Raw genomic sequence first — 10,356 nt, forward strand, 5'->3', positions numbered from 1 at the left:
TATCATAAAGCTCGTAGTGACGAGGCTGTGTACAGAACCGGGTCAGTGGTTGTGCGTACCTGTGTGACACGGCTGGGAACAGGTGTGCTGTCTGCAGGACAACAGCTTCCCACACGGCTGCTGACACGCCCACGCCTGGATTTAATTATTTGAGTTAAATCAGGAGCGACTGACCGACGGTTTGAACAACTTTAATTAGTCTGCAGCTCAGGTGTGTTACCTTGTTGCTGCAGCGACGGGGGAGGGGCTTAGCTTTACCACACAGGCAGGAAACTGACACCATCTTTGGACACGGAGGGCAGGGACCTAAACACACACAAACACACACACTCAGGGGTCAGGGTCACTGAAACGGTGTGTGTGTGTGTGTGTGTGTGTGTGTGGTTACCAGGGTGACAGAGCAGCAGACAGGTGTGTCCACAGGTGGGTCTCAGCTCCTTCTGACACACGGAGCCACAGGAGTGAGGAACCAACCAGGGGTCAGCTGGAGGGTCCTGCTGTTTCCCACAGTAACACATGTACCTGAATGCAACACGAACACTCAGAAACACCAAAACCAGCAGGTTGGAACAGAAATAATCCACCTGACGCCGAGTCAGGTTGATTTTCTACAATCTGAAACATTTCCCACTAAAACGCAGAAATTGTGAACAAATCTTCACAGAACAGAGATTTTGAGTCTAAATACTGCAGAGTTCAGATCATACGCTGACTCTCCTTCGTGAGCTGCAGTCTGAACTGAAGCTGAGTTTCTCTGAAGTTCTGATCGGGTTCTGTTTACAGCAGCCGTACCTGTTGGGCGTGGCGCTGGGAGGATATTCTGTCCGACACTTTGGACTGAGGAGAGAAAAATCAGAAACAGTTTCATACATCGGGACATAAAACTAATTTCATCTTTTAGATAATAAAGTTTGTTTTATTCTCATCTGATTTATCTGTAAATCAAACATCAGAAAACAGGTTCTGTGTCCCAAAACCCAAATGATCCTTCAGAACATGAAAATCACACAAGAAGCTCCTCGACAAACCTTCAAATAAAAATAAGATAGGTTTATTTCTCACCAGGGCCAGGGATGCTGCTTCTGACCAAAGTCTTCATCGGTGACGGAGGAGATGAGGAAGACCGAGTCTCTGGCCCATTTCTGGATGCAGGGCAGGTGGAAGAGGGAGAAACAGCCGGAGCAGCTCCAGACCTGGACGAAAACACAGACTGAGACCCACAGGAGGACAGGTGTGTGTGTGTGAGTGTCAGGTGTGTGTGTTAGGTGTGTGAGGTGTGTCAGGTGTGTCAGTTGTGTGAGTGTGTGTCAGGTGTGGTGTGTCAGGTGTGTGTGAGTGTGTGTCAGGTGTGTGTGAGGTGTGTGTGAGGTGTGTCAGGTGTGTGGGTGTGTGTGTCAGGTGTGTGTGTCAGGTGTGTGTATCAGGTGTGTGTGAGGTGTGTCAGGTGTGTGAGGTGTGGCGTGTGTGTGTCAGGTGTGTGTGAGTGTGTGTCAGGTGTGGTGTGTGTGTGTGAGTGTGTGCGTGCGTCGCACCGGCTGCGTCCTCTTCACCGAGGCGATGCAGATCAGACAGGTGAGCGCTCCGGACTGGAACAGGTCGCTGACGTACTGGCCGGTTCTGAGCAGACCCGATGAGTCTCCACCTGAACACAGTTTTCATCCCAGTCTTAGTTCTGAACCGGTTCAGAGTCAGAACCCCGGGCACAGGTAAGCCTCACCTGTTTGGACCGTGTAGGAGGTGAAGGTGGACTCCAGGATCTTCCCTCTCTGCTGGTCTCCATCATCGTCGTCGTCATCGTTGTCTTCATCAGAGGAAGAGGAGCTGACGTGGCTCTCCACCAGTCTCTGAGCAGCCGCCTGGTTGGACTTTCGGATCTCCTGGAACCTGGACTCTCCTGTCAGTTAGAGAGGAAGGAGGTTAGAACCGGGTCTGGACCTGGTTCTGGTAACACCCACCACCATGCCAGCAATCACCCTGCAGAGGTTCAGGAGTGGGGTTCGTCTTCGTCCTCAGTCCTGGTCCTGGTCTCGGTCCGGGTCCTGGTCCTGCAGCAGCCCCCGGCCTCTCCGGCTCCTTCTGCAGAGGCCGTGACCTTTGACCCTGAGCCTCCTGACCCCGGCCACGCCCCCTGCCCTGCTGTCTCCAGGCGGGCTCCATGGCCTCCCAAACTCTGCCTGGAGGGAAACGGTGTCAGGTAACGGGCTGAGAACAGGCTCACTGCGCATGCTCCAGGTGTTACTGTTGGGTTAGACGGTTTTCTGAAGGAAACCTGAACCCACGGACACATAAAGTGACTCAGTGAGGATAAAACTAACTCCTATCGCTGAATATTTCAGCTGAGAGCCGTTAGCTTCAGACAGTTCATACAGAGAGCTAACCGGCTAACCGAGCCGAGCTAACAGCCGCAAAACTCACAGAAAAACACTCACAAACAAAACGTCACATCCTGTAAACAACGTCTACAAATAACATTAAATCTCACAGGTGATGCTTTAACGTTTTAGTTAGGAATAAAGTTCAAAAACCAAGTAATTTAACCCGCAGTTTGAAGTTAAACTCACCTTAGCAGACAGAGCAGACACACCGCTGATTGTCATGCGCAGCGGGCCGCAGTGCATCATGGGACATGCAGTTCTCCAAATAAATCAGGTCATCGAGTCCTTAGAGCAATAAAACTACAACTCCCATGATTCCACTGAGCTCCACAGAGTCAGTAAAGTGTGACGTGTCAGTGAGCAGAGGGATTTATCTGCTGGAGTAATAAAATCTATATTTTTATCTTTTACATGTTTTTCCAGCATAAACAAACACAGACATATTTATTTATTATTGCTCATTATTCATCATTAATGTTTTTAATGCTGATTCTGATTATATGAGTATATTTAATGTCAGTCATATTTACACATAAATAAACACCAAACATGAAAAATAAAGAATTATCTGCTCTAAAATCTTGATTCAGAAAACTGGCCTCAAAAGTAATGTTTTTATGAACAATAAGTGCAATAAGTTCATCAGTGTAAGACATGTTTCTGAGCTGGAAAAGAAAAACTAAAACTAATGACAATTATCTGCAAAATAACAGCAAATCCTGTTGAACTGAAGGTATTAACTTTAGACTAAATGGGATTTATAATAAATAATATTAAAGAGAATAAAAGCTGTTTTCTGATTATTTCTCTTTCTGTAGAAACAGAAAATCAAGAAGCAGGAGGTATTTTTCTTATAAAATCTCTTTATTTCAGCTTGGTGCTCTGTTAAAACTACAGAAGCTTTTAAATATCATCCAGTTACAGTTTTACAACTCGGAGCAGATTAAAACCCTTTCCTCTGAAACACAGCTGTCCTTCCCTGCTCCACCTGAACCTCAGTTTACGGACGTTCCTTAAACGCCTCACCAGCAGGACTTTATTGAACTCCAAATTTAAATTTAATCTTCAGGTTTTTACCTTTTTATTTGAATACATTTGAGTTGCTCATTTCATCTCCTTCCTACTTCCCTTCTTCTTTGGTGGTTTGGGTCTCAGGTGTTGAAGGGGGCGGGGCCTGACTGGGCGGGGCCGGGGCCAGCTTCCTCTCCAGCCGGGTGACCCTGTGTTTCAGTTTGCTGTTAGTGGCTTCGTGTTCAGCCAGCAGCCGGGCGTACTGGGTCTGCAGGGAGTCCAGGTTACTGGTCATCCGGTCCACCTTCTCCTCCATCTCCTTGGGGTCCGGGCCCTGCGCTGCCAACTGCAGGAGAAAAGATGTCATGGTTTTTACTTCAGCAGGTTGGGTGTCAGCGTCCTGCTCGGTAAGAGAGGCTGTGACTGTACCTCCAGGTCCAGCAGCCCGTCCTTCATCAGAATCTGCCTCCCCTTCTCCTCCAGCAGAGCTTTAGCATCAGGATACTCTGTCAGCGCCTCCATCAGGTCGTCTTTGGACAGACAGAAGAGGTCGGAGTATCCGATGCTCCTGATGTTAGCTGTCCGCCTGTTTCCTGCCTTACTGCCTGTTGGAGGAGAAGTCAAACTGTTAACGACCCAAAGAACAGGAGGTTCTGCTGAAGGAAGGTCTGTGGGATCATCACAGATGGACCTTCGTGGATCAGACAGTTCTGGAGTGAAGAGAGAACCCAGGAAGGCTTGACTGACCCATCGTTGTTGACATTACTGTCCTAAGAACAGTGTTTGCATTAATGTTCTGACTCTGTTTTCATATAATAATCTGAATTCTGTTTCTAAATTGGCCTTAAAGAAAATATATATATTTTAGAACAAACATTCAGCCAAGAATAAACATCAGAAGTTGATTCTCCTGCAAGTTTCTGCATAAAAAATCCAAAATAATGTGTTCATAAGAAAAACTGCATTAAAACCGTCTGACAAATGTTCCACAGAGAAACTGAAGCTTTATAATGCGGAACAAACAATCTGTAGCAAACATTTCAGTTAAACCAGTTAAAATGTGACTGAAACAATGAATGAAAGCAAAACTCAGGTCAAGAATAAAGTTCCAGGTTAGTTTATAGGTTTAAAAACTAAACCTCTTGTAGTTTATTAGAAACAACTGAACGATGCTGAGCTCATTGAAACAAGGTTAAAAGTCTGGTTACACCAAGCAGACACACTTCAGGTGTTGCCATGGCGATGCACCTGTCTGCCTCCTACCTTTGATGGCCAGGATGCTGATCTCTCCGAAGTAGCTTCCCTCACTGAGAACAACGAACTGCGTGACGCCGTCGTCAGCAACAACCGCCAGCTTCCCCTCTTTAATGATGTACATCTCTCTGCCGATGTCCCCCTTCTTACAGATGTAGTCTCCTGGACTGAAGACCTGAGGCTGGAGCTTCAGCACCAGCTCCACCAGCAAACCGGCCTCACAGTCCGCAAAGATCCGAACCTGCAGGAGCACAGAAGGCTTTTATCCTTTCTGCTCTGATAGGAGGGGTTTAAGGTGAGTCCTGACCTTCTTCAGGGTGTCCAGGTGGACGTTGATGGCTATCTCAGCCCTCAGTTTGTCAGGAAGGTACTTCAGCACCTCCCTCTCATCCACTGCTTTCTTATTGGTCCACAGGAAGTCAAACCACTTGATGACTCGCTTCTCCAGGTCCTTTGTTACCTGCAGAGAGGTCAGAGGTTAGCAGCACTGATGGGTCCGAGTCAGAGGCTCGGCCAGCAGCAGCTCCTCTGACCTTTCGGAAGCTCATGTACTGTTTGATGGCGTCAATGCGAGACTGGAAGTCTGCTCTGGCAGCGTTCATGTTGGTGATCATTGAGCCGACGTTACCGACGATGGTGGCAAAAATCAGGACACCCACCTGGAGGTCAAACAGAAAAAACAAAAACCCCAAAGATGAACAATCATCAAGACTTCACAGTTTTGTGCCTGGAACTGGTTGATGACATCACAAAGTCTGATGAAAAGCCACACCCACCAGGAAGTCAGTCACAACAAAGAAGTACTCGGAGTTCTCCACGGGGGGCGGGGTTTCTCCGATGGTGGTGAGCGTCAGCGTGGACCAGTACATACTGTAGGCGTACTTCCTGACCAGACGACCAAACTCCGGGTCTGCCGGGTCAGGGTACACGAACCTGTCAGCACCAAAACCTGGGAAGACAAGACAAAGCAACCTGTTACAACCTTGAGTGTTTTTGGAAAGTCTTTATATGTTTATAAGTCCAGAGGGACACGGTTTAAGCTTCAACCTACCAATGGCCTTGGAGAAGGAGTAGTAGAGGCAGGCGTTCCAGTGGATGATGATGAGGATGTACATGACGAGGTTGGAGATCCGGAGAGCGTTGGGGTAATTAGTTCTGGTCTCAGTTCGCTGGAAGAACTCCATCATCCTGAAACAAAAACACAGGAGTTCAAATCAGGAACAATCAGCCCTGGGAGGAAGAAACGCAGCTGAAAGGGTTTGACCCTAAAGGTGACAAACTCCATCAGACACGAGGACCAAACCAACAGAGGGAAGGCAACCCTGACCGCCATTTATCAGCCTCAGCACACTTAACAAGAGACATCTGATGTTAGAACGTGTCTCAATGTCCCTCATTTTGTCCAAATGGCGCCGATAGTTGACAATAGCTAGACCATGAATCCACCAAAGCCACCTTCCCTCTTTCTGTCCATTTTAAGCACTTATCCAAAGTTAGGCCAAGGAGGCAACAGGTCCAGGAGGGAAACCCATCCCTCTCCTCAGAGACCCTCTCCAGCTCCTCCTGGGGGATCCCAAGGTGTTCCCAGGCCACAGAGAGTTCTGGGGGGATTATGAACCACCTCAACTGACTCCTTTTTGATGAGGAGGAGCAGAGGTGTGAAGTGGTGAAGATGCTGTTTCTGTTATCCCAGGTCTGAGTTGTTCCAGGTTAAAATATTGTTTCTTGTTATTGGTTCTCCGTCCATCACTGGTGAAATGAAGGAGTAACGAAGGTGTTGATAAATCAGCCATTTTTACCTGTTGAACCTCAGAAGTTTGTTGAGGCGGATCTCAGGGTAAGTGACACCAAGAATCAAGTAGAGGACATCAGTGGGAATCATGGAGACCATGTCCAGTTTGAACTGAAAGGTGTTCATGTAGCGCTCACGTAGCTTCTGCTCATCCTTCACCAGCAAACCCTGCTCCAGGTAACCTGCAAACACACCAGGTTTGATTAATCCCTGCGAGTCCGAGTGTGTCAAACATCAGGTGTTCGAGGTGTCGGAGTCTGCTGACCAGTCCTGGTTCTGAAAGCCATGTCCAACAGATAGACAGCATCAGAGACAAAGTCCAGGAAGAACCATAAGATCAGATAGTCCGTCTGCAGCTCCTCAAAACAGGCTCTGAAACAAGACAAACCACAAAAACACGTTATTTTACCAGTCTGTAAATCCACCCCGAGTCAATAAACTTAAAGGAACAAACCTGACAAAAACCCAGCAGCTGTTTGGTGTTCAGGAGACAGAAGACCTTTAGCAGCCCCCTGACGTTATTAAGACCACCTCTCACCAAGTCAGAGATACGGAGAGAAGCTCAAAACAGACTCCTCTGAAAGCTAAGCATTATGGGAAGTTTCTGACAGACCTGGGACCTGTTCTGGACTCACCTCTGGGCTCAGCTGACCTGGCTGCTAAAGTCAGCACGTGCAGGACCACCAACACCAGGATGGACACAAACTGGACCCTCACACCGAACCTAATACCCAAATCCAGTGATGGGTTCTGGAGCTGCTTTCTGACAGCGTGTTTGTGAACCGGACTGATTACATCAGACCTGCTGGGACCGGATGTGGAAACTTCTCTGCTGACCTTTGGTCAACCAGAGGTCTCCTGCAGGTGATAAACCTGCCTGGGAACAGGTGTTTGTTGTTTTCTGGTTACCTGGCTATGATCAGGGTCCAGTTGTACATGACGGGGATGGTGATGATGAAGAGCCAGTGATAGTAGGTGTTCCCTGCCGGATCAAAAACGGTGATCTCCTTCGCTCTGAACACAAAGGGTTAAAGGATTAACCTGAATCTGACGCAGTTCTCCTGATTCTGACTTTAATTAGGAGACTGACGGAGACGAACTTACGCCTCCTCTTTGGCCTTCTTCTCTTTTTCCTGTTTCTCTTTCTCCTTCTCCTTTTCTTTCTCCTTCTCCTCTTTCTCCTTCTGTTTTTTCTCCTTCCTTTCCTTTTTCTCCTGTTTCTCTTTTCTAGAAAAATAAAAAAGGCAAATGAGCTGTTTTATCAACATTTTCCTTCTGATTCTTATTTTCCACAGATGTTGGGTCAAACTTACTCCCTCTTTTCTTTCTTCTCTTTCTTTTTCTTCTTCTTTTCCTCCCTGGAAGAAAAGGTAAATGTCAGGTAAATCCTGGTGCTTCGTGGTTACAGTAAAGAAGATGAACCCCGTCAGTTTCTGTGTGAAACATGTTCTTACTCCTCCTCCTCGTTGTTGTTGCTGTTGTTGACGTTGAACAGAACCCCCGGTCCTGATTTCTGAGGGAATCTGGAACGAAGAAGCGGATCTCAGACACCCTGCAGTCTGTCTGTCAGCGGGTTTATTTCAGACGATTCATGAAACGTTGGATCCGTTAGAAGCAGTCCAACTGACCTACTTTAAGCTGCCTGTGATTCTGGTTTCATTACTAACTCACCTGACCCGTTCTGTGTCACCTGGTTCCTCCTCCATGTCCTGCAGGACGATGGTGGGCGGGGTTAACCTGGAACCACGGGTCGGTACTAACGGTCCTACTTTGGCCATGAAGACCTGGTTTCTCTGGATTTTCTGTAGGCAGAAACAGACGACATGAGAACAAAGACAAACTAAAAGCAGGACTTCATGTTTTTATAATCCAGATGATTTGGTTCCAGAACCTTCAGCTCTTTGACCAAGCAGCTCACAGCTGGTCCAACACAAAGTTCACAGGCTGCTGGGGTTCAGTCAGTCCAGGACTGAACAGAACCCGTCCATGGAGGATTACAGGAAGTCCACCATCTTTCACTTTTACACTTTGACTTATCAGGACATAAAATCTGGTCTGGTTCTAACATCAGTCCAATCGGACCTCAAGTAAAACAAAAACACAACAGATTCCACCGAGTTCCTCCTCCAGCAGCAGAACCTCTTCCAGCAGCAGAACCTCCTCCAGCAGCAGAACCTCCTCCAGCAGCAGAACCTCCTCCAGCAGCAGAACTCTCAGTGGGTTCCTGGTTGTGGAGGAGTTGTGGCCCACTCTTTCTGCTCAGCTCTCTGAGGTTCTGGTTCTGGTTCTGGACCGTTCTGTTTGATGGCCTCACATCTGACTCCAGAATCAGCCCAAACCATCAGCCCTCCACCACCGTGCTGACAGTTGCAGTGCATTCTGGGTAAACATCTGTCCTCTGGTCTGGTTCTGCTCCAGAGGTCTTCTGGTTCCTTCAAGTCGAGCTGCCATGTTGTTTTCAGAGAGAAGAGGCTTTAACCTTTGACCTTTGACCTGCTGACTGAGGCCTGTAGAGTCTGAGATGGAGCTCATTTCTCTGAGCACTGACCTTTGACCTTTCCCACAGCTGCCTGTCTGAGGTCATTGCTGATGTTCTTCCACCCTGGTGTGTGCCAACACTCACCTGATCAAACCTGACTCGGTGGAAGCTGCTCTGTTTTTGTCCACTTCAGGTCAGACTTCAGAACCTGATAAAGATCCGATCTGCTGCGTTTGATGAAGGACGGCAGCAGAACCTCGATGGAACGATCTGCGTGTCGTTTACACAACCATGAAAATACTTCTTCTTTCTTCAGGTGAGGTGAAGCTTCCAAATCTGACCTGAAACACGTTTTGTCTCCTTTGTTTGCATAAACCAATAAAAACTACATAAATTAGTCTAATAATGGCCCAAAACATATAAATATACCAGACTTTACAGATTTGTTGTTTGCTCCAAAACATTTGAACCTTTCAGGCTGTTTTACTTCAACAGATTCGTCTCAGATATTTACTGTGCTAAAAATGTCTTTTGTGGTTTAAAATAAAAACTTTCAACACTTAATTCTGCAAAGATTTTAAGTTTTTGACAAATCCCAAGTCCAACATGACAAACTCCAACCTGTGCCCATCAGGTCAAAGGTCACGGCTGGTTTCTCTTATTTCTGTACAGATATTTACTCTGAACCCTGTCAGACAAATAAAACATCATGGAGACATTTTATCATTTTAATTTAATAACATTAGTAATTGTCTGTATGAACACACCTGTCTGATATCATGTTTGTCTCTCTGTTATCTTCTTACCTGACAGCTGATAATCCTGAGCTGGGTGGCCTAAATCCTCCAACTGTCCCCCAAACTCATCACCGTGGAAACACAGGTGCAGATCCCCATCAACACACCTGAACCTGAGAAACTCACCTGAACCTGGAGACAAACCCTCAGAGACAGGAGCACAGACGAGCAAACACAGGGACGGGAGGACGGAGACAGGAGGTGCCAGGAGAAGAGTCTCCTCTGTCACCCTGACCGGATAAAGAGATTAGAGGAGGGATGATACGTCTGTCCCACTGAGGGGGACAGATATGGACACACACTCAGAGGAGAGGAGAGACGAGGACACACTCAGAGGAGGAGTGACATGGACACACACTCAGAGGAGAGGAGAGACGAGGACACGCTCAGAGGAGAGACATGGAGACACACTCAGAGGAGAGGAGAGACGAGGACACACTCAGAGGAGGAGTGACATGGATACACACAGAGGAGAGACATGGATGATGGATGGATAAATGAAGGAAGGATGGATGGATGGATGGATGGATGGATGGATGGATGGATGGATGGATGATGGATGGATGATGGATGGATGGATGATGGATGGATGGATGGATGGATGGATGATGGATGGATGGATGGATGGATGATGGATGGATGATGGAT

General features: G+C 47.3%; 2 protein-coding genes across 3 annotated transcripts in view; both read right to left on the reverse strand.

Moving 5' to 3' along the window:
• Positions 1–2,646, reverse strand: part of nfxl1 (nuclear transcription factor, X-box binding-like 1) — an 8,181-nt gene extending 5,535 nt beyond the window's left edge. Inside the window, exons 1-9 of one of the 2 annotated variants that reach the window (XM_037976620.1) lie at positions 2,562–2,646; positions 1,974–2,174; positions 1,718–1,894; positions 1,533–1,642; positions 1,063–1,193; positions 793–837; positions 389–522; positions 221–306; positions 60–135 (exon numbers count right to left, since the gene is read on the reverse strand). In XM_037976620.1, the coding sequence (XP_037832548.1) occupies positions 60–135; positions 221–306; positions 389–522; positions 793–837; positions 1,063–1,193; positions 1,533–1,642; positions 1,718–1,894; positions 1,974–2,157 (943 nt within the window). In that variant the 5' untranslated portion in view covers positions 2,158–2,174; positions 2,562–2,646. Of the gene's footprint in view, positions 1–59; positions 136–220; positions 307–388; positions 523–792; positions 838–1,062; positions 1,194–1,532; positions 1,643–1,717; positions 1,895–1,973; positions 2,270–2,561 lie in introns of both variants that reach the window. The other variant, XM_037976621.1, reaches the window with a different exon arrangement.
• Positions 2,647–3,218: 572 nt separating this feature from the next.
• cnga1b (cyclic nucleotide gated channel subunit alpha 1b) lies at positions 3,219–10,008 on the reverse strand. The gene is made up of 15 exons (XM_017403934.3): positions 9,718–10,008; positions 8,104–8,234; positions 7,887–7,955; positions 7,746–7,790; positions 7,537–7,659; positions 7,342–7,446; positions 6,698–6,804; positions 6,440–6,614; positions 5,692–5,828; positions 5,417–5,589; positions 5,174–5,299; positions 4,948–5,100; positions 4,650–4,881; positions 3,816–3,991; positions 3,219–3,732 (listed from the first exon to the last, which is right to left on the reverse strand). The coding sequence occupies exons 2-15, from the start codon at positions 8,208–8,210 to the stop codon at positions 3,496–3,498; spliced, it is 1,965 nt and encodes a 654-aa protein (XP_017259423.1). The 5' UTR covers positions 8,211–8,234; positions 9,718–10,008; the 3' UTR covers positions 3,219–3,495.
• Positions 10,009–10,356: the final 348 nt, after the last annotated feature.

The sequence above is a fragment of the Kryptolebias marmoratus genome, linkage group LG7 (assembly GCF_001649575.2).
Source record: "Kryptolebias marmoratus isolate JLee-2015 linkage group LG7, ASM164957v2, whole genome shotgun sequence".
Classification (NCBI taxonomy): domain Eukaryota; kingdom Metazoa; phylum Chordata; class Actinopteri; order Cyprinodontiformes; family Rivulidae; genus Kryptolebias; species Kryptolebias marmoratus.